Source organism: Nothobranchius furzeri, chromosome 9, assembly GCF_043380555.1.
Source record: "Nothobranchius furzeri strain GRZ-AD chromosome 9, NfurGRZ-RIMD1, whole genome shotgun sequence".
Taxonomy (NCBI): Eukaryota; Metazoa; Chordata; class Actinopteri; order Cyprinodontiformes; family Nothobranchiidae; genus Nothobranchius; species Nothobranchius furzeri.
The window spans coordinates 53033152-53057695 of record NC_091749.1 but is presented as its reverse complement, the minus strand read 5'-3'; the positions used below and the strand labels follow the sequence as shown (position 1 = coordinate 53057695).

Genomic DNA, 24544 nt, shown 5'->3' with positions numbered 1-24544 from the left:
TATATATAGACAAATGGAAAGTGTTTTATAAAAAAAAACTTCAGATGTTGTGCATAATCTCTGAGATTTTAAGGATATTGCATAGTGCAGAAACTAGATGGATGTGCTGAAATAATTTAGACATTCCCTGAAAACGATATTGCTTTAAAGACCATCTTATCCTCCAGCAATCATTGGTTCTCCTCCAGAATTGAAGGCAGCTCATCAGTTGTGCTAAACTGCTGCAGACACCAATATTGATGCTGGTTTAAAAACTTTAGTCTAATGGCAAGCAAACTGACTTATCTCCTCCAGAATATTCATGATTTGCAAAATTAAATTTCTCTTTCCTTATTATTAAGCACATAGATTGCAGTTACTTAATTCTATTAAGTCATTCACTGCAAGCTTTTATCTGATCAGAAAAGCCTCTGTTCTATGAGCATTTTTACAGTTTTTTTTTGGGCAGAATCCCAGAAGAATGTGCTCTAAGACCATGTAAACACCAAAACTACCAAAAATAAAGAGTAGACTCTCTTCTTACATCAGCAAAAATGAGTGTGTTTATAGCTTTTTCCATCTATCACAATACATTGTCGAAGTGTGAGCTGCAGCTTTTCCAGTTTGAGCCTAGCTGTGGGGGACACTCCAGGAGTATGGGGTGGGTGGCTTTCTGTTAAGGGCCATTCAGTCCCTTTACCAGAGAAGCGTGAGTTTGGTCCGCATAGCCGGTAGTAAGTCGGACCTGTTCCCGGTGAGGGTTGGACTCCGCCAGGGCTGCCCTTTGTCACCGGTTCTGTTTATTACCTTTATGGACAGAATTTCTAGGTGCAGCCGTGGTGTGGAGTGTGTCGAGTTTGGTGGCAGGACAATCTCGTCTCTGCTTTTTTCGGATGATGTGGTCCTTCTAGCTTCATCCAGCTCTGACCTTCAGCTCTTGCTGGTGTAGAACTGTAGACCTTCTCAGCGACCCAGCTCTTTGACCCAGCCGAGTCAAATGACCTTTTGCACAGAAAACCCATATTTCCTCACATTACACTGGGTAGGTTCGCGGCCGAGTGTGAAGCGGCTGGGATGAGGATCAGCACCTCCAAATCTGAGACCATGGTTCTCGACCGGAAAAGGGTGGCTTGCCAACTCCGGGTCGGGGAAGAGGTCCTACCTCAAGTGGAGGAGTTTAAGTATCTCGGGGTCTTGTTCACGAGTGAAGGTAGGAGGCATCGGGAGATCGACAGTCGGATTGGTTCAGTGTCTACAGTGATGCAGACGCAGAGCCGATCTGTCATGGTGAAGAGGGAGCTGAGCCAGAAAGCCCGGCTCTCGATTTACCGGTCGATCTACATCCCAATCATCACCTATGGTCATGAACTTTGGGTAATGACCGAAAGAACGAGCTTGCGGATACAAGCGGCCGAAATGAGTTTCCTCCGTAGGGTGGCCGGGCTCAGCCTTAGAGATAGGGTGAGGAGCTCGGACATTCGGGAGGGACTCGGAGTAGAACCGCTGCTCCTCCGGATCGATAGGAGTCAGTTGAGGTGGTTTGGGCATCTGCCTCCTGGACGCCTCCCCAGGGAGGTGTTTCGGGCATGTCCTGCCGGCAGGAGGCCCCCGGGTCGACTCAGGACACGTTGGAGAGGTTACATCTCCAATCTGGTCCGGGAATGCCTTGGGGTCCTGCTGGTGGAGAAGGCCGGGGAGAGGACGGTCTGGAGCTCCATAGTTGGGATGCTGCCCCCGCGACCCGGACCCGGACCCGGACCCGGATAAGCGGAGGAAGACGACGACGAGCCTAGCTCTAGGCATAGCGGTGTCCCAAAACAATCTCCTAATTCATGGATTGTCTGTTTTCTGATCACGTGACCTAAGTAAGTAGTAAATAATTTTTATTTATATAGCAGTTATCACAGACATAGAATCACATAGTGCTTCACATAGATCAAAACAAACGCTGGATAGCTTAAACTGTAAGCTGAATCTGCTGAATAGCTGAACTGAAGCTGAAAGTAAGCAAAACTGTCAAAATGAGCTGAATGTTTTGAATGATTTGCTTTATTAAGCAATTATTCACACTTCATTTTGATTCATGAAAGAGTCAGGTTTATAATAAAAAATGATTTTTATGACAAGAAAAACACGACAAGTGAACTAAGCATTTACCATGAATGGATGGGTCTAAAGGTGATGTAGGCTATGTGTAAATGAGGTGTTGGTCAGAACTTCCGAATCTCAGAGAGCGGCGTCTCCAGATGAAAAATAATTTTGTTTGCAATAAACTATGAGGTTCATTGTTATCAAAGCACAATCAGGTGCAATCTCTCTGTGTTCCACTCTCACCCTTTGGATGACCCTCGTCCAGATCCGGAGGTCAGAAGAGGTCGGATGACCTCAGGGCACCCAGGTCCTGTAGATTGACCGTAAGCACTGACTTTCTCCAGTCTCAAGAGATGTCACCAGGCATCACAGGATGGAATCAGCTTGCGCCTCAGAAATAACTCTTAAGAAGTGAACAGTTCAGCTTTGTTCTGCAGGAAGTGTTTTTCATCAGCTTTGCATGTGCACAAAAGGTTTCACGACAAATAAAAATCTTGGGTGTTTATGGAGTCTTGCGACAGCTGGCCAATCTGAGCTATTCTCCAGAACTCTCCAGTACTGACGAATCTCTCAGCAGGTTTTAGTTTTATAGAACTGATGTTATGATTTTAACAGCCAGTCAGAGGCTGACAGAAAGGAAGATGTTACCAAGGCAACTCTCAGAAACACGCCTTCTTTAATATGGAAGTCCTGATCTGGGTAATAGGTTTTAGCTATGTGTATGGGACTTTAACTTAGCCATACTTGTTATGGTGGATGTGTAGGTGTGTGGACCTTGTCGTCAAAACATGGGGAACATATTGCAGTCTAGTAGATAAACAACATCCACTCAATGAGCACAATTAATGAAGCATTTCATTTCATAATACTATAATCATCATGAGTAGTCATAAACAAATGATTATTTAATGATTATCTAGATTATAAGTCATAGAAGGAGTTCATATTGATTTATTAAAATCATTCTTGACATTAGCACCGATTTGAGCTGGATCTTCTGTCTTCTGCAGCTGAGACCTTGAGGAAAGTAAGTTAATGTTATGATTTAGACTTGTGGAGTCTGAATCCCAGCTTGTGTGAAGGCAGACTTGTTTAAAGGGAACACATGCAATGTTGTGTCTCCTCTCTGACCAGATGTTGAATAGGTGGTGGAAGGTCAGGCTGTACCTAAACTGACCATTGCTGGACGCTACAATCATATTTTAACAATATTAATATAAAGATATTAAAGCCGATAATTATAAAGTATAAATAATAATAATAATAATAATAATAATAATACAAGCCCAAAAGTGTTTTTGATTGTGCAATGAAACGCCTATCGTGTTGACTGTGAGTATGGATTATATGTGTGTGTGTGTGTGTGTGCGCGCGCGCACGCACGTTGTGTGCCTGTTGTTGCAGTGTAAAAAAAAAAGCTAATTGTGCCATATAGATGTAAAGATCCAGAAGCAGATAAAAAAGGGGAAAGGAAGGAATTATAAAGGTTAAGAAAAGGAAAAAAAAACTGAAAGAAAAGAAAAAGTGTTGTGGGTGTGAGGTGGTGAGGGAGCAGGTGAACATATCTAAACTCGGATCTAGCAGCTAATAAATCCTGACATGTTCAAACCGAGTGAATGTTGTTAATAATAATTTAGCAATTTTTTTTTAAGTGTCCAGGCTGCCAATACTACCCACGGAAAAAGGAAGATCATTCCAAAGTTGGGGTGCAACAGTCTGGAAGGGGAAATCCACTTGAATTTATATCTGGTCTTTGGAACTTCTAGAAAGTTCTGGGGGTGTGGACCTGAGGGCTCGGGTTGGCGCATAAGACTTTAAAAGTTCAGTAATATAAGGCGGAGCTTGACCATAGAGAGCATTGGAAGTCATAGACAGGATTCTAAATTGAATTCTAAAGTTAACGGGTAACCAGTGCAGAGACATTAGAATAGGAGTGATGTGAGCTCTTCTGTTTGCTCCAGTTAGGAGCCTCGCTGCAGAGTTCTGGACATAAATGGATGAACATCAACTTGAGAGCCTTGATGTTTACTCTCAAGGTGCGCAAGCTTGTTCCCAGGCCATTCCCGCTAAAAAACGCAAATGACTACTTAAGTCGTCAGTGAATGATTTAAAATATGTTTCATGAGTATGATATTTTGTTGGGATGGTCTGATTTTAACCTGGTTGGTTGTGCTCACTAAAAATGACAGTTTCCTATATTTTTTTTATTTAATTTTTAAGCTGATGCTCTGATTTTCACAACGCAGCTCTGTCGGGGGACGCCCCAGGGCCTGAAGATTCCAACCGTTTAATATTAAATATCAACCTTGTTACGCTTGAATGCACAAAGAGTTTAACGTATTTTATAATTTATTATAAATTATATAATAATTTATATTTGAAGCGCCTCGTGAGTTCTATCTTGAGAGGCGCTATAGAAATAATATTTTCTTCTTCTTCTATAAAGATTTTGCTGATTCATAGTGTCATGCTAAAAGGATGTCATTTACATATGTAAATATATAAATTGGTCTTGAGTAAAATGTTTTATTTATCTATTTTTGCTGAAATTGTTTCTCACAAAATGTTTTAATTTAACTTGATTTTGACTTCTCAGCTACTGTGGAATGCACGTAAGCAAGCTGCTGGTAGTTAGCACTTACAGTGGGATGCCCTTGTTCTTCTTTCAGCATGAAACGTTGCATCTTCACAACATGACTGAATAGTAAGATTTAATGGTGTTTTACAGCAAGATTTTAATACACAGTGCATTTCTTTTCATTTTCTGTTTCTGGGGCAGCTCTTTTGAAGCTGTTGTCCTGACAGAACAGACATTCCCCATCACACGCTCTGCGCTCCTCTGACCAAGGCCTGCTCGCTGTCCCTCGTTCTAGGTGTCGTACTCGTGGGGACCGGGCTTTCTCAGTCCTAGCCCTGTCACTCTGGAACCAGTTGCCACCCTCAGTCAGGCTATCCCCATCTCTGCCAGCCTTTAAGAGTCACCTAAAAACGCACCTCCTCCGCTTGGCATTCCCTGAATGTGCATGAGTTAGGCCTTCATTTATGCTGATTTTAATTCCCTGCCTTCATCAGTCTCTTTATCTCTTGTTTTACCCATTTATTTTCTACTTTAATTTTTTTACCTCTCTCTCTCATGTACCATGTTCAGTGCCTTGGGCTTCCTGACAGGGTCGCAGAAGGTGCTTTATATATAAAGCTTTTGATTGATTGATTGATTGATTGATTGATTGATTGATTGATTACCTCACAACCTCAGGACAGACAGTCTTGTTGGGACTTGGGACCCCTTGTGGGTGACGGACCCCAGGTCGGATACCCCTGCACAACAAGGCGCCATAACAAATACAGGCCATTTACCTTTTTTTTTTTTTTTTTTAGTAATTCCCAAACTTTTTTTGTTTTATGCATTTTCAGATTCTTGTATCATTTTATTGGGCTAGCTGTATAACATGAAGTTGCATGTTGGTTTCCATGCAGTAAGTCAAATTTAATTAGATGCCTTTTAAAACAAAACAAGATGAACCAAAGTCTTGGCTGTCTTTCTGAATTTCTCATCCCCTTCCTGGACTTTCCTGCCATAGGTGTATCACCACTTACCCAGGTAGTGATCTGTTGCTCTTGCCATCGATGCTTCTTTTATTTTGTGTGTTTGTGTGTGCGTGTGTGTGCGTGTGTGTGTGTGTGTCTGTGTGTGTGTGTGTGTGTGTGTGTGTGTGTGTGTGTGTGTGTGTGTGTGTGTGTGTGTGTGTGTGTGTGTGTGTGTGTGTGTGTGTGTGTGTGTGTGTGTGTGTGTGTGTGTGTAAAAGAGGGAGAGGAGATGTGGTTTTCATGCCTAGCCTGCTCTCAGTGGAATGTTGTGTGGTTGTAACACAGATTTTCCCCCCCCCCCTTATCCTTTGCAGGGCTGCCACTTAAGATAAAATAGATGGAATAAATGTTAATGCTCTTCTTCCTGATTCTGCTCTTTTCTAGCACCTACTCTTCCATGTATTTTAATTGCTTTGCATGTTTTCCTGTTTTAATTTTAAAAATGTTTCCATCGTTGCACTTTGTTGATGAGATGGGACCATGAAGCTGTACTGGATACATAGGTGACACGCAGCAAATGAGATGCCTGCTGAAGAAAAGTGCTGCTTTAAAAGATGTAGAGTAATTAAAGTTTAATTTAGTATAATTTATAATTAACTAAACAACCTTTTTCTCTTTTCATTTCTGCAGTGAAAAAAGCTATAGAGTTGAAGTCCAGAGGGGTGAAGATGATGCCCAGTAAAGACTCCAGTCACAAAAACGCTGTCTGTGAGTACACTATGGTTTGTAGATTGTGTGTGATGCTAAACAGTGAGGTCCATATGCTATTACACATTTCAAGCAAAACTTTAAACATGCCTGACGACTGCTGGGAACAGTGTGTATGCAAGGACACACAGAGTGCATTCATCTTTCATGTGGCAGGAGCTGAGATTTCATTCATTTTTCAGTGAGGTTGGCCTTCCTTAAAGCAAAAATTAAATGTCTTTTTTTAGAACGGTGTGTGTACATGACGGCCAACCGATTTTCCTTTGGAAATAAAAAAAAGGGGAAACGAGCCGTTTTGCCGATCACTAATCAAAAAACAAAAGAATGTAAACAGAAGTCAACTAATTTTTTGTTTTTCTACATGGACCTAGAACACCTTAAATTAGATTTTCTTTCTTTCAAAAATATTGAACACCCGCAATCCATTCAGACTTATTTTATTTGTCAAACTTCACACTGACAGGTACTGGAAAAGCAAAATGTTTAACTGTGAAATATGTAGTTTGAATCCTGCTTGTTAGATTGTACACACACACACACACACACGCACGTACACACACGCAAACACACACACGCACACACACGCACACATTTTTGTTATCATTTTGAAGACAAAGTCAACGTTCCTACAGAACATAGTGGAACAAAACTGTATTTTAGTGGATTTTAATCTAATATTTAAAACTGAATGAATAGTTGCTTGAGTATACTCAGCTTTCATGTTGGACTATGAATATATTTCTTTGAATGTATTATTTTTTAATGTAGAACATGTTGTGTCCCTCACCTTAAGAATAAAGTATATTTGGTTTGAGTTCACTATTGTGGAAAAGGTTTGGTCAAAGTTCCATTACTCATCGTCACACACCGGTGACATTACATCTCCGCATTTGACCCATCCCCATGTGCAGCTGTGGCTGCGTACGGGAATTGTTTGGTGATTTAACCCCCAATCCAACCGCTTAAACTGAGTGTCAAGCTGGGAGGCATTGGGTCCCATTTTTAAAGTCTTTGGTATGACCCAATTTCCCAGTCTCAGGGACGGACACTCATACCACTAAACCCTGAGAAGGTAAGGTTAAGATCCATCTCATTATAGAAACCTTTTCATAAAGAAGTCATCAGTTATCTCACCAGGTCATTTCTAATAAAGAAAACTATGGGAGGCGAAAAAGAATACTAATTTTTTTTATTCCTTTAAAATTCCTAATTCTAGTCCTCTGATTTTTTGTGAAAATCAAACAAGCAACCACTTTTTTATTTCAATAAATTATATTAAAAAAATATATTTACAAATTAAAAATAAATAAATGTGAAGGCCATAAATAAGCAAGATGTGAGAATTTTACAGAGAAAAAAAATCACAAAACAGTCTAATGTCTGAATTGTGTGGGAAGGAAGGTTACATTGTAAAACAAAGTATGTGAGCCTGCAAGGCTGCGCTGCAGTGCAACATTTAATTCATCACCGACAGGCTACAAGCTGCAAAGTTGACAAGGAACCAAAGCCAATAAACTAGAGGAACCCAAAAGTTATTTCTTGTACCCCAAAGAAGCCACGTCCTTTTGTTTTTCTCTAATATCAGGTAGAGGCTAACATTGAGCTATTAATGCTAACAGGGAATTAAAAGCAAATAGTTGGCTCTAAACATGGTAAATGGCCTGCATTTGAAATAGCCCCTGCTAGAGTCCTAGAATCCCCCAAGGCACTTTACAACACAGTCATTCACTCGTTCATACACACATTCAATCCATAGTGGTGCATTTTATCTGCTGGGATTGATTCGACAAACCTCTGATTACTCGACAACCTGCTCAACCTCCTGAGTTACTGCTGCAAGCTACCAACAACTCAACATGTTAATGGTAAATTGTCTGTATTTGATGTAGCGCCTTCTAGAGACCTGAAACCCCCAAAGCGCTTTACAACACAATCATTGACCCATTCACACACACAATCACACACTGACAGAGGCCATCCTGCTGTACTCAGGTGCCACTGGCCCGTCCGACCACCACCAGCAGATATTACAGTGAAATGTGTGTGTGAAGTAAATAATGAGTCAAATGTGGTGTTTGACTCCCTTTAATGAGTCGTTCAGAACTATACTAATAAGCTAGCAGCAAAACAGCAAACTCCTCTAATTCAGATTTCAGATTTCAGATTTATTGGCCAAGTAAAATTACATTTACAAGGTATTTGTCTTCGGTAAATGTTCGCTCTCTAAAAAACAGACAACAACCACAATAAATGAGAATAAAAAATACCTAAAAACACATAAGAACATGTATACCCACACACATGTTCATTTACACACACACACACATATATACATATATACATACCCACCCACACACATACACACACACACGCACGTGCACGCGCGCGCGCACACACACACACACACACACACACACACACATCCATAAGCATACTGAATGAGTATTAAAAACTATAGTAAAAGGATGGTAAAAGAATCTACAGATTCAGGAGAGAAATGGCTGAAGGAAAGAAACTGTTCTTGTGTCTGGTAGTTTTTGTGTACAGCGATCTATAGCGTCTGCCAGATGGGAGGAGATGGAGAGTAGATGCAGAATGTGTGGCATCTTGGACAATATTCACTGCCTTTTTCCTGGTCCTGCTGATGTACAGTTCATCAGATGAACAGAGTCATATTACCAAGTGCTTCTTACTGTAAAAACACCCAAGAGTGCTAACACCATATATGACGAGTTTTTATCTACCCTTCTTTGTGTATGACTCATCTTTGCTTGTCATCTAAAATGTTCTGCTGTTGATCCTTGACTGTCAGCAGAAATGAGCAGGAGTGAGAGAGTAACCTTTAGTTTAGAAAAATGGGCTGCAGTACCCACATTTGACCACGGGATGTCAGTCTTACTTCATTCTTACATGTTGCACCTTTCAGTGTCTGCTTACTGAATAATAGCTTATACAAGTTTTAATCTTCCAACCACTATCAATATATTGTACTTTTGTACGAACAAGCAACACAATTTGCACGCTTAATTCATTTATCAATAAAAAAACAAGAAATCCACAATTTTGTGTTTTAGCTCTTTTTGTTTTTACTCAGTCTGAGCTACACTGTGCTGTTAAACCAATGAGTCATTACATCAAACTATTATCATGACTTAGCAACTACATCAGTCATTCTTTAGTCAATAAAACTGAAGTTGTTAATTTGAAGTTATTGCAGAAGTAATAAGTAGCTCTACAGTTTATGATGAAGATCATGTCAGCCTTTTCATAACCACCTAAACTTGTTTGTCATCCATTCATTCAAATTAATGAAACGATGAGAAAATCCTCATCAATACTTGTGTGTGTGTGTGTGTGTGTGTGTGTGTGTGTGTGTGTGTGTGTGTGTGTGTGTGTGTGTGTGTGTGTGTGTGTGTGTGTGTACATTCTGGTGTGCCTCTTACTGCTGAGTTAGAATAAAAGTTTAAACCCGTTTGCTGAGGGTCTACCGGAACATGTTTATGTCTATGTATTTAGCAGACGCTTTTGTCCAAAGCGACTTACAAGTGATGATCGGCATGTTGTCCTTGAGGCTAACAACAACAATAACAACAACAACATTGACATCATTCATGGAGAGGAGGGAACAAAGGAGTGGACAGTAGAGAGGGGGGACGGGTGCAGGGAGGGTGCTAGTTAAGAAGATGCTCTCTGAAGAGCAGGGTCTTCAGGAGTTTCTTGAAAATTAAAAAGGAAGACCCTGTTCTGGTAGCGCTTGGAAGGTCATTCCACATTTGTGGAACGATGCATGAGAAGAGTCTGGACTGTCTTGAGCGTGGTGTAGGCACTGCTAGCCGACGATCCTGTGATGGCCGGAGCCGCCGGGCCGAGACATAAGTCTTTGCAAGAGGATTCAGGTAGATGGGAGCCGTACCATCTCGGACTTTGTATGCTAGTGTTAACAATTTGATGCGTGCTGCTAGCGGTAGCCAGTGGAGCTCAATGAACAGAGGGGTGACGTGTGCTCTTTTTGAATGATTGAAGACCAGACGCGCTGCTGCGTTCTGGACCATTTGAAGAGGTCTCACAGTACAGCTTGGGAGACCAGTTATATATGTGAATGTGTGATGACACCCCCGAGCTACTCAGTATACTACATTTATCAATGATATGGTGCTTGGTGAAAGGTTTAGATCTCCCCCACGGGCAGACGCACACACACACACACATACACTTTTATATTTATACAAACCATGCATACTTCTGGGTTCAAACCTATTGGTTTTGCTTGTTGGAAGGAGGGACAGCCGAAAAAGAACATGTGCTGTGCAGTGTTTCTCAACCCTGGTCCTCAGTGCCCGCCCCTGTCCTGGATGTTTTGCCATTTCCAACAGCATTGTTACGCTGCTGCTACACACCTGACTTAAATGAATGAGTGATTAACAGGCTTCTGCAGCACTTGATGTCATTCTAAGGAGGCAATGCAAATATGTAAACCAGGTGTGCTATAGCAAACATGGAAAACATGCAGGCCAGGGGGGCACTGAGGACCAGGGTTGAGAAACACAGCTGTAGAGGGACCTTCTGCTTTTTGCTGTGTACTATACCCCAACATACATCAACCTTAGAGTTGTCGGCAGATGAGATAATTATGATTTAACATTTTGTGGGCATAATGAACTTTTAGATCTAATAGTAGTTTGATAAAAGTAAATTGTAAAGAGCACAAATAACAAAAACTATATATTTCAGTTTATGAATGCTATTTGAAGTCTGTCTGTAATTTAGTACTTTTTATATAAAATTAATTATAAATTCAGTTGTAGAAAACTTGCATTCTAAAGCTGTTGTAGGAAATCCACAGAACAAGCTAGGTTTTGAACTAAAAGACTGTCACCAAACATTCACCCCTCCCCTCGGGTAACGTCCCTGAGATGTTTCTGCTGGAACTGGAAAATTGCATTGCCAGAGGAAGTCAAGTGTATATAGCACTTTAAAAAAGCATAAAAGCTGACCACAGTGGTTAACAAGATAGTGCTAAACACCAGTTGCAGTTTTTTTTTTACATCCAAACGGCTTTTGATGTCCATGACTTGTTCGTCAATCTAAATCCAACTGCTCACTACCACTGACGAGTAAAGTCGTGTTTTTAAACGGGATGGGCTTGAGAACGACATTGTGCACCTTGAGGGTAAACATCTTGCCTCTAAAGTTGATTTTCACCCGTGTGTGTCTCAGGGCAGCTGTGGCTTTAATGTAGCTCATCATCACTCAGGGTGTGAATGTTTGTGTGTGATTGGGTGAATGTCTGCATGTGCTATAAAGTGCCTTTGGTTCCGTGACTCTAGAAGGCACTATATCAAATACAGGCCATTTACACAGTGTGTGTGTGTGACAACTGATGGGACTGTAAACAAAATAACCATAATCACCAGCAGCTATATGTTTAAAGACTCATCCCACCAGTGAAACTGCTGGTGCACTTACATGTCATTATAAAATGATTAAAGGGGCCCTTAAGCTGTTTTACCTTTTAAAATAATGAGAAATGTACTTTGAAGGACTCAAAATAAAAACTGTTAAAATTTAGACTTTTGCGTTGGTTCAGTTAGGTACTTAAACATTTGACATCGGATCGACAGTACAGCCTATTAAAAGAAAGCAGTGTGAAGCCCAAGTCAGCTTTGGTTCCTTAACAAGTGTTTGAGCAACACATCTTAGTACTGCACTTCCCAACGGTGAAATAATAGCACTACAGAAGGGACTGTACAGTCTTTGTGCAATATATAATCATTATAAAGAAGCAGAGACTGATGGCAATGAGTTTTATCTGTCTGGAGAATCGAGTGCTTATGAATCATAATCTAAGAGACTGCCTGTAACAGCCTCTTTCCTATATTAAAGTACAGCCTAGTAGACACACACACACAGTTGATAAAATCCTTTATATGTTCAAAATGACCTATTTATGAATCATTTTCTCATAGTTGATTAAAATCCCATTGAGAAACACCTGCAGTTTTAAACAGTCAGGTCAACTTATTTAGTCCTTACCTTCTCTTACAGCAGTATTAACCCATCTGATGGCATTTCATAATTATAGAGAGGCTGAATGATTGTGATAAAGGAGTTTTACTCTCTAGACAATGACCTAGAACTCTAATGAATCATCACTGTGAGAGTGTGGATTATAATCAAAATTTTCTTCAGAATAGTCGGGCAGCATGATGATGCTCTGCACTCTGCTCGAACGAGCGACCACTTCAAATCACAAACCACAAGAGAAAAGCACCACGGCTAAACAATTAGCAAGGAGAGCCCCGCATGTTATGATGTCTCTTACCAGTAAATAATAATGTGTTTTAATTATACTCAGCTTTCTGCCTTCTTTTTAATAAAAAAAAAAAAAACTAAAATGAAAAAGCTTCATGAGTACATGGATGTAGACTTCAGGTCTTGGGTGGATTGTCCTTTTGAGTGTGAGAAGGTGGACAATGGAGAAAAGTCAGAGCGGATAAGAGGCAGCAGAAACGAGCAGGTGATCTAACCACACTTCACACATTTATGTCCTTATCTAGCAGCCTCCTGGAGAGCTCCTCAAAAGCTCTTACCTGAAACATAAGTAACTCAATCACAAGCACCCCCTGTAACCACCTTCATGTTTATTTTCTACTTGCATCGCCTATTGTTTTCCTTTCTAATGTCTCGTGTTTAACTAGTTCTTGTTAAAGAAACTCAGCAGAAATGAGTTTTTTGTTCAGATAACAATAAAGAAAAGTAAAGGTTAAAACACAAAATAACATTCCAATAGCTATCTTCGGCCCAGTCCACACGTAGCCGGGGATCTGCCAAAACGTAGATTTTTTTCTACGTTTTGGCCTGTCATCCACACGAAAACGGAGTTTTTTCACACGAAAACGGATCTTTTTAAAAACTCCGGCCAAAGTGAAGATCTGCGTTTTCTCCGTTTTGGGTGTCTGCGTGTGGACAGACAAAACCGGAGTTTTAAGGTCCGCAACGTCACTTTCCGCGACAAAAAAATGCTGACATCACGTGTGCGACCTGTGTTTACACTAGCCGACATCATGGATGCCCTCAGAGCTGCGCTCGCTTTATCAATTGTCCAAGCGCCTTTTGCTTGTTTGTTTTTGCAAGTGGAATTACTGCTCCTTGCGGAAGACCACAGACGAAGGACGAGGTTAAGAATGGGGAAAGTACTGCCGCCTACAGGTCTGGCATGTCCTTAACAACGTAATTATCCGGGTACGTGTGGACAGTTTTTTTTTTAAAAACGAGGTGGTGTGGATGCAAGTTTTTGGAGGGACGGATATTCGTTTAAAAAAAACCCGGCTACGTGTGGACTAGGCCTTATTCTTCATGTTCTTTGTCAGTGTAATCAAAAGGTAGAAGAATAGTATTTTAGTGCATTTTTTGTAATAGTTTAATGGATGTTGCTGTAGTGGTTCCATGCTGAGGAAGTGTAACTGTTTCATCAGAATATGCATTTATTTTAGACGTAGATTTTTTTAACACTGAAAACTTATTATTTGAATTAATGTATGTGAATTATTTTTTTATTCAAAATACACCATCAAAAATTTCATTTTCTAAAGTTCTTCAGCAGACTTTAATCTTTAACTCATTAACTGCCATTGACGACAAAAGTCGTCATTTTAAATCCAACCGTTCAGAAAATCTATGTGCTTGGAGATCGTTTTGGAATGCTGCTGTAAAAAAAAAAGTGAGCCGCGAACTGGAAAAGCTTCTGCCGCTCACAATTAACGGATTATGAAAGAACGGATAACACTTGAAATGTGCAGATTATTCCTGATATAAGAGGTGAGTCTACTCTTTGTTTTGGTAGTTTTGGCGTTGACATCATCATAGAGCGCAACGTTATGTGACTCTGACAGGGACTTTGGTGGAGATCTTGAAGCAGGCAGGCAGATAAGATGCCTCCAGTGAGGAGTTGAAAATGCCCTTAAACACTGGGGCCAGCTCTTCAGCACAGTGCTTAGAGTGGAAGGAGATACGCCATCATCAATTTAAGCTGTTTCCCTGCTCCAGCACACCTGGTCCGATGACCATCAGAAGCCTGGTAATAACCCAAACCAGGTGTGTTGGTAGGGAAACACTGAATACAAGCAGGTAGTTGCCCTTGAGGACTAGCACTGAATGGCCCAGATTTTTACTGTGAGGCAAAGACCTCTTTTACCCTTACAAGGTTAAAGATTCATTACCTTCAAGTGATGTCCATGAAATATTGATAAAAGTGTTTCCTCTTATGAGAGGTCTGGTGGAACAGTCAGACTTACGGATGCGAGCATATCTGCACATATTACACATAGGTCATAATTTTTAGCTTTTCAGGAAAAAGAAATCTAGTTTTGATATCCTTTTTCTGTTCTGTTTCTCTTTCTGTTCTGTTTTCTCATTCCTTAACTGATTTATTTGCTTCTAGTCATGGTCATTTTGTGTCTCATATTCGTGATGGCTTTTGTTTTGGTTTATTTATCTGTTCCTCTGAATGTCGATATAATGATCCCCAATAGTAGCATTTAAGGGTTTCGTAGACAGGCTTGGCTTTCCAAGAGCAAATCTTTGCAAACAACTCAGAAGTTCTGAAGGTGCATTTCCAAACACTTGGCCCCCTTTGGGTGATGGCTGATGTTTATATCCATTATTCCTCCTCTAGCTGCGCTGGACATTAACACGAAAGTGCAAAAGGCATTCATTAATTATTTACAAGGATAGACATTTAAATGATACGAATTGAAATGCCTATATATAAATATAAATGTCCCTAAAATGCATCTTGTACACTACAGTTATCGGGTTACATTGTAAAATGCAGAAGTCCTTTCATACCCCTTTAAGCAAGACATTTTAATTAAACGTTGATCACACAGCAGAATGTGATGCTGATCATCAGTAGTGTGATGCTATTCACAGGAAAATACAGATTTTATCTTCAAACATAGACGAGAACATTCAGCTCAATTATGATGCAAGAAAATGCTTCAACTGTATCATTATTCCCATGTACTTTTTCCATTTTCACTGAATTCTGTTTGAATAGTTAGTTTAGATATCTGTGCAGTGAGGAAGGGAGTGGATGGCACCTTACCTCTGTATGCAAAATTATAATGCTGCTTCATTACCAAAAAATAAAGCCCAAAGAAAATATGTAACTGACACTGAAAGTAAAAAAAAAAAACAGCACTTGCCTACTTTCACATTTTTACAACAACGTGTTGTTTTTTCACACAAATGCAACAAATCCGAGGTTGGTGACCACATTTTTGGCTTTTCTGGGTTAACCAAGGCCCCTAAGGGAAAGTACTGACCTCCAGATGATTGCCTGTATCTAGTTAAATCCACTCCAAATAAAATGTTGACTTGATTACTTTTAAATAAAAACATCAAGTGTGGTAGCAGAAACATTTATGTGGGTTGAGGAGAAGATATGCAGACTAAAATAAATAAATAAATGAAATACTTTAAAATAAATGAAACATGAACCAAGGAAGCAATTATGTTTCTTTGACTCACCATTTCAGAAGCACAAGGTGTTTGCAGGGGCAGCGCTACAGGAAAAGAAGGCTGACATGTGATTATTAAATTACAATTCACGAGTTCAAGTATCAGACTTGAATATATACTGCTCCAAAAATAAAAAAAGAACTCTTAAAGAACACTATGTAACTCCAAATCAATCACACTTATCTGAAATCAAAATGTTCTGTCCACTTAGGAAACAACCCTGACAATCACATGCTGTTGTGCAACTGGAATAGACAACAGGTCGAAATGATAAGCCATTAGCAAGACTTCCCCAATAAAGGGTTGGTTATGCAGGTGGTGACCGCAGACCACTTCTCAGTTCCTCTGCATTCTGGCTGATGTTTTGGTCACTGTTGAATGCTGGTGGTACTTTCATGCTAGTGGTAGCATGAGACAGAGTCTACAACCAAAACAAGTGGCTCAAGGAGCGCTACTCATCCAAGATGGCACATCAATGCAAGCTGTGGCAAGAAGGTTTGCTGTGTCTTGCCAATTTGAATGCAATTCAATTCAAAAATACTTTATTAATCCCAGAGGGAAATTAGACTTTCAGTACACACAATTCAGAGATCAGACATACATACAAAGACACATGACAAGAATTGGTGACTGTGGTCATTCGCAACCCGAGTCGCGCTACCGTAATGGATCAAGAGGATTTATATGAGGATAGAGTTGGGGGGAGGGGAAACAAGGCACTTCAGAGTTACCCTCCACAGAGAGGGTAGCTTTGCTATGCAAAAAAAACACCTCAGACAGATATGCACACATACTTCAGACATTACACAACATAAGTGTCCACTAGGTGGGGAGGTAGGGTTGGGACTCCCCTCACTTCAGTGCGTGCAGCCGCATGTGGCAGAGCTCATCATCTTCGTTTGGACAGGGGAAGGAGATAATGGATTAGAGAGCACAGTGACTCCTAGATACGGTTCCACGGCCTTCACCGGTCACAGCCCCGCCCAGGCTGGGATAGGGAGAAAGAGTTTCTGTAGCGACGGCAGCATTCCACATTTCTTCTGAGGGGGGAGTTATCACTTCAGCCTCACAGGCTCCAAGGGCATCATATTCAGATAAAAATTGTTTTGGGGACAGACAGAGATAATTTCCTCTCTGCCTTAGTGTTCTATTGGTCTTCAACCCCTCTAGATCCAATAATGGCGTAATTAATCCATCCCAATTCGTTTTGATCCGTCCACTGGCTCCTTGATGGTATCCACCTTTTGTGCCAGAGCCTGAAGTTCAGCCAAAGTTCCAAGCTTACGACTTATCTTGACAATTATATGAGTTTGTGCGTTCACAGCACGATGCATTCCATCCCTGAGCTCCGGGATTGAGCCAATATTCCTCGAAAGCTCTTTAATTTTCTGGTGAGCCAGGTAACCGCTCAGGCCAAACAGCAGGAATCCCATCACCAAAACGACGAATATCCAAACATCTTCAGAATCCTCTACAGACAGTTGAAAGAGGCATATTAGGCTCCACTTTTTCCAGGAGTCCATGATATACCCAGCTGGCTCTGTCCCAGAGGGGCATCCGGGAGCCCCTTCTCCCGTTCTCATCGTTGAAAAAATTTTGTCAACCGCGTTGAGAGACCAACTGACCAGGTCCATTTTTAATAATTTCCAGTTTCCAGAAAACATGCAGATTGCGCCGTGCACACAAGACAGGACAAAGAGCCTTGGGATAAGGAGGTAGGGAGAGGAGAAAAAAGCGTCTGTACTCTCCAAGAGCCGGAAGAAGAAAAAAGTGTAGTGTAGTGTCCAGAGCATGGAGGCATCAACAGGAGACAGGCCAGTACATCAGGAAATGTGGTGCAGAAACGGTCAGAAACAGACTCCGTGAAGGTGGTGTGAAGGCCCAATCTCCACAGGTGGGGGTTGTGCACACCATGCAGGATATTTGGCATTTGCTAGAGAACACCAAGATTGGCAAACTTGCCACTTTGTTCAAACGAGATCTACTCTTGCCAGCAACCAGACTCCATATTGGAGACTGTGTCCTACTCAAATTCAACTTTGTTGCAGATTCCACCAGTTCAGAATCACTATTTAACTGCATGTCCTCAATTGACACAAGACAATCCAGGCCTAGCAGTTTATGGTCATGTGAGACTCCTCCATAGTAGCAGCAACAACCTTATTAGTTACATTAGCCGATTCCCTTGCAGGACTTTGTTCAGCAGCCTTGGTAGCTTCTGTAGCTAGATCAGCTGCAGCTTTTTGTTCCAAAGCACTCACCCGATTGCATATTTCCACTGCAATTGTCTTTAGATCTTGGCTGACATCACTCTGACTTTTTACTACATCCTTAAGGGTTGCTACTTCAGTGCTCAGCTGCTCCATTCTCCTTATAGATAAGATACATCCAAGCTGCTAAATGTCACCAGTGGCAGGTCCTCCAGATTATAAGACACGAACCTTGGGACATTGTTTCCACACTCATTCAGCACTTTGAGACAAATCTTTAAATTGTTTGTACTTTCTGAGCGCCTTTATGTTGAATATTACTCTGTGTGGTAGAACAGAGATCAAACAAGGTCTTTTTGGAGGCCTCAATCCACTCCGAATTAAAGGTGTTAGTTGCCAGTAGCACAATCTCCTCTTGGCTCATAATCTTCATTTTGGTGCAGGAAGCTCAATAGTTCATCCTCGATGACCACTTTACTCTCAGTAGTCTGGTAGATCTCAGGTTTCAGCCGAGAGCGCTTGCAGGGCGCCGGCAGGGCAGAGGCAGAGGCAGCGTCAGCCATCTTGATATGGTGAGACAAGATGCGTTAGGGGACTGAGATTAGATTTCCTTTGATACTTTTACTGTGCTTTTGTTGTCCGCACATACACAAACATTTTTTTAGCTGATTGCTGTCTAACCCAGGAGGACCTCGTTTAAAATAAGTACTAATAATATATGTGATTATGGAAGAAATATAAACTCATCATAATAGGACTACTTATACACTGAATTTGAATTATTCTTTGAAATTATGTAATTTAATTTATTTACTTAGATTACATTAACATCTGCAGAATTTCAATGTAAAAATTTAATTGGCAAAAAGTCAACAGCAGAAATTCAACAACTTAGGTGACCTCCTGGTGACCCAAGCAAAAGCAGTAATCACTCGATTGAGTTGAGTGGCATTTAGCAAATCAAATGACTCTTCTTTGATCACATGACACCAGTAAGGCATCAACTCAATCAAGTGAGGATTAACTAGAAGAACTAATTCTAGTGAGACTGTATTTCTTCTATAGGGTGCCTAAGTCACACCCATCTACTCTCGGACCATGGGTCACCAGAAGAAAAAAATTAAGTCAATGGGGCCAAAAACGTTATTTTCTAATTCCACTTGTTATGTGCCAAGGATTTCACATATGATGTCCATGAATTTTAAAGACACAGTTTGATACCAAGAAAGCACTTATTAAAATAATGCCAAAATTTTTTTAAAAACTCTCAAAAAGGTTAACATTAAAAGACCAATTACCGACATTAAAAAGCCCGGTTACAACTTAAGTTAAAGGTTTTACTGAACAGAAGGTGTTTTAAAACCACAGTCAATAAAATTGCATCACCAAGTTAACCTTTAAAAACGATCCCTCTGGATCACATAGAGCTTTAACTTTTTAAGGCTCATCTACTCTGAGTTAAAACAATGAAAGTTAAAAGTCTTCAAAAACGAAGGGGTTTAAAAACAAACCAAGGCCCGGAGGACAGCAGAATCCCTGCCCTGCTGCCTCCCAGACTGCTGAAGGCACAGCCTTTTTATTCCAGGTGTCGTTCTTCAGAGAGATTCAGCTCAGCTGTGCTCCTCAGCAGCCTGGAGGAGAGGAGGAGGAGGGGCGGTGTCTGGCTGATCACCGGGGCTGGGTGATCCTGGCTCCTGCACCTGAAGAGGCCAGGCTGGTGGCCATAACACCCCTAGTGTCTGTTAAGTAGACTCAAAAGCTAAATTTATCTCCTCACTGTGTTTTCGGCTTTTTTAACACCTTAATCTAACTGTTGAAATACATCTGCAGTCTTCATTAGTGTCTACAGAAGCAAATCATCATTAAATCAAACAAATCATCTGCATTCATGATTTAAAACGTGTAGGAAACATGCTGGAAGCAGACTGCAACAGACCAGACTGGCACGCTAAAGTTGCAAATGCAGTATTCTGGCCACAGGGGCAGGTGGGGGTCAGAGTGACTTTTCAATAACCCTGTAAAGGGCCATTGCAGCACATACTGGCTTAAGAAAATGATATGAAATATGAAAGTGTTGCATGGCTTTAGGTTGTGAGACAGGGAAAAGTCCCCAACATTACAGAAAGACAGTGATCAATATGGTTGGCAGTGATCAGTCATCTCATTCCAATATGCTGCTGCTTGATGGATAAACCAAGGCCTCACAGATGACAGAATATTGACCTAAACACTCTTCCTTACATGACTTAAACGCTGATAAGTGTCCTTTAAAAACTGGAGTCACAATAAATGAAGAATATTGAAATCATGTGGTGGATCCTTCAGGGATTTGTAAAGATTTTCATTAGAACTCTGTGAAAAGCAAATTATAAAAATTGACGAACATTTGTCAGTTCTAATGTATATGGTTCAGAAAGCAAAGTGGCTCAACTTTGAATGAATAATCATGTGAAAACAGTTCAAAAATTAATAATTTTGTAAAAAACATCTAAAAAGTTGACTTTTAGAGATGAAACGTTTGCAGGATACACTTTGATTATATGGAAATGATGTTGTGCATTGCAAGCTTATGTTTAAATGATGAATAGTCTTTTAAGTACAAATATGGGATGAAATTAATGTGACAGATGTTGACATCTGCCCAAAAGTCACTTTTTTTCCTGAAACATTCTCATGTTGTTTGCATGAGCTGGATTTGTTTCTGCAACATAAACCTTGTGTTTGATGCCAATGAATGCCATTTGATCAGGAGTGCGAGAAAGAGAGAGAGAGAGAGGAAAGAGAGGTTGTGAAAGAGAAAGTATGTGTTAGAGTGTTTGTGTGATGATTTTTGGACAGAACATCAAAAACACAGTCGAGCAAGAAGACAGCTTGTTCTATTTGCATCATATCTCACACAAACACGCTCACACAGTGTCTGTACGCTCACAAACCCCAGAGCACACACAAAATGCAGTCACACAAATGCACCAAATCACTCATCCATCTTTTATGCTAGAATGCTCCAAACTTCGGCATTCCTTTATAAATTGCAGCTAATGTGTGTGAGACTGAAAAGCAGACAGAGTGCACTGAAAAAAAGGAGAAAGAGGGAGAGTTTGGAAGGAAATAAGAGCAATAGAACAGGAAAAGACTGATAAAAGAAAAGTTCAGATTTTGGATATTTCTATTTCTCCAGGTAATGTTTAAACCTCTGCAGGGGATTTGTAAATGCACTCTCTTCAGCCAGCTTCTTATTTCACATTTCTGTGGTTTTCTAACCATCATTATTCAGTCACAAAATTCCATTAAGACAGCACTGGTCTAAACTGGTTTCTTGCAGGTCTAATTTCCATTTACATTACATTTCAGGCTTGCCGCAGGTGTTCACAGCTGCTCTAAAACCGATGCAATATCCAAAATATAAGATTGACAACGTTTGTCTTATTTTCCCATTTGTGCTCTATTTAAAAAAATGCACATTAGGCAGGTAGATTGCTTTCAGGTGAATGAGAAATGAAGACACTTTCTTTTTATTGCACTGCTATGTATGTGATATGCACGTTCACCTGCAAAGGTTCAAAAAGGCTCATGTACACTCCTACCCTTAAACTCGCTAGTTCTTGTCAACATTTCTGAAATGATTGCAAATTTTGGACCTAAACAAGTGAAGACTAATGGATTTCTTTCTTTGTTCCAGTGAGTCAGAGTGGTCTTGCTGGTGACGTCTGTCCAGATCCCGGAGTTCCTGAAAATGGCAAAAGAATGGGCTCTGTTTTCCAGTAAGACTCTTTTTTTAAAAGTTATTTTTATTTATTTATTTATTTATTTATTTATTTATTTACAATTTATTTTTGAAGACTCAGTGGCTGCCTCTTTAAATTCCCCTTCAATACCAAGTTGCTCCTAATCATCCATTAATAACATGTTTGGACACAATGCAGTTCTCTAGTATTATGTTGCATTGTTACTCTGCAGAAACTATTTAATAAATAAGGTTAGCTTAGTTTAAAGCAAATGTCAAGCCAATCGTCAGTGTAAATTTAACTGTGATAGTGTTATTTTTAACACTATCACAGTGTTTATATAATCCTCACCAGTCCAGTGTTAAAATTACACTTTTGATAGTGTTAAAAATTTTACTCATTTATAGTGTTATTTTATGACACTTTCCAGTGTACTTTGACATTTTAGTGGTTAAGGTGTCACTTTAATGTGTATTTAACACTAATCAGTGTAACATGTACACTATATCCAGTGTTAATATTCAGAGTCACTATTATACTCAAGTTATTAATCAACACCATGATTTAATGAATTTTAATACTTTTCAGTGTGCCATGCCAGGAAGCAACCAGCTACACTAGCAGACACTGGCTATCTCAAGCCTTGTACACCTCATGACTGTAATCAGTCAGTGGGAGAGGATCACAAGGAGTAGAGTCCAGAGCATGTAGTATGGACCATGCACACATTTTTATTGTGATAGTGGAACACACAGCGGTCCCATTCTTTTGACCAGCCTCCTCACTCACGATACAATCATGACATAACAAGCAAAACCACATTAGCAACAGTGAACAAAGTACTAACTAAGAACAACGAAACTCTTCAAAATCAGCATGCATAAACACCTCAAAATAGTACAAACTATCTAAAAACATGACTACCCACAATGCACCTCGCCCACTGCAGGTCGCTACCAGTCCAACTTTTAGAATAGAAGGGTGGAGTCTACTAAATGACTCTGCAGATGTTACAGCTGCTGTGGGAGTTCAGAGTTAGATTTTCAGGAGTTAATTTGTCCAAAATAACACTTACAGAGTTGATTAGGAAACACTGGTTTCAACTCTCATGTCAGTGTTACATATCAACTACCGTAATTTCCGGACTATAGAGCACACCTCAATATAACCTGCACCAACAAAAAAAAAAAGGTTTTCTACACACACACGCCACACTCAAATAAAAGCCGCGGCGCAGCAGCCACATGCAGGTCTCTGGCGCACAGCGCATGTATGGCCATAACATAAGATAATTAGACAGAAAGACGCTCCACGGAGGTTTTCTGTTGTTTTAATTCAACAAAACAAATTTTAAACATGGGTGAACGTGCCTGCAAGTTTAGAAAAGAAAACAGCATAGTATTCATATTTCTGGATGTTTATAAAATAAAAACAGAACTGACACGTTATTACCGGTGATTTGCATGCATGTTTAGAAGAAAAGAACAGCGCTGACACAGCATTAATAAGCACTGGATTATTATAAAATAAAAAATACACACAAAACATGCCTGGTTAGTAAATTAAACACACTTGCCTACCAGAAAAAGTCATTCGCTCTCAACTTCCTCTTGCGCACTAAAGCCATTAAAGTCCTCTTCTTCAGTGTCGGAGTTGAACCTTTTCTGTGGCGATGCCAGTGTCGCTCTCCGTGTTGCTGTCATCATCCCCGGGTGAAGCTGGCTTGAATGAGTTCTTCCCGCTGCCGTCTCCAGCGCCGAACCATGAATTCATTCATGCCAAGCTTACGTGTGGCAGCACTGTTTCCCTCCTTTACTGCCAGATCGATGGTCTTCAACTTAAATGCAGCAACATATGAACTCATATGTGTAGTTTCCATGATGAGTGGGTATGGATTTGAAAAAAAGTGTTTCGTCGTGCCGGCTGCTTGCATGTGCTATATTGAAATGAGCACTTTCTTCGATTTCCACTTTTGACTTCCACCTGTTTCACTTTCTGCTAAAGCGCCCCCTGGCAGATGAAGGAAAATCTTCATTAAAGCCGCACCTCATTATAAGCCGCATGGTTCAAAGCTTGGGGAAAAAGTAGCGGCGTATAGTCCAGAAAATATGGTATAACTCATTTTAGTGTTAAATTAACTATTCTTGCTGTTTAATTGCTGTGTATGAAATCTTGGACACTTTGGAGATTACAATCAGCTTTCCCTGAGAGTACGACATCTTCTCAGTAAACCCGGTGAACATCGATCCCTCATCGTAGCCTTGTAAATGATTTAAACCCTAATGTGCCAGTCTGATCCAGATCTGGTGCTGCAGTGAAACAAACAAACAAACAAAAAAAAAAACGTTCTAATCCGTAAGAATATAAATATACAAGCTACTGTAAATTTCATGGGAGAATAAAACACCATTTTATTTGTGCAATGCCGTAAAACATCAAGGACTGTTGGTGGCTTGTTACAGTCCTGGGTTTTATAGATAGGGAACACTACAGTTAACCACACAAAATGTGCAGCAGAAAAGCAAACTATTGCCCTAAACAGACTGACTTTTTTTTATGCACGTAAACACATCAGTCTTGCTGAAGGTGAACTGGTTCTAATGGTGCTGAAGCACCCAGATAATGCAGTCCATAGGAAACCAACTGCAGCAACGGCTCCATTGAGCTGATGCTGATAACTTCTCATTTCATCATAATTATTATTTGCTTATCTCTTATGTT

At 40.3% G+C, this 24544-nt stretch overlaps 1 protein-coding gene across 2 annotated transcripts in view; it reads left to right on the top strand.

The window, feature by feature from the left end:
* The window catches only part of LOC107381856 (CUB and sushi domain-containing protein 1), a 668617-nt gene that overhangs the window by 401118 nt on the left and 242955 nt on the right, over positions 1-24544 (top strand). For both annotated transcript variants that reach the window (XM_015953775.3, XM_015953774.3), the window contains exons 7-8: positions 6289-6366; positions 21778-21859. In XM_015953775.3, the coding sequence (XP_015809261.3) occupies positions 6289-6366; positions 21778-21859 (160 nt within the window). The remainder of the gene's footprint in view (positions 1-6288; positions 6367-21777; positions 21860-24544) is intronic.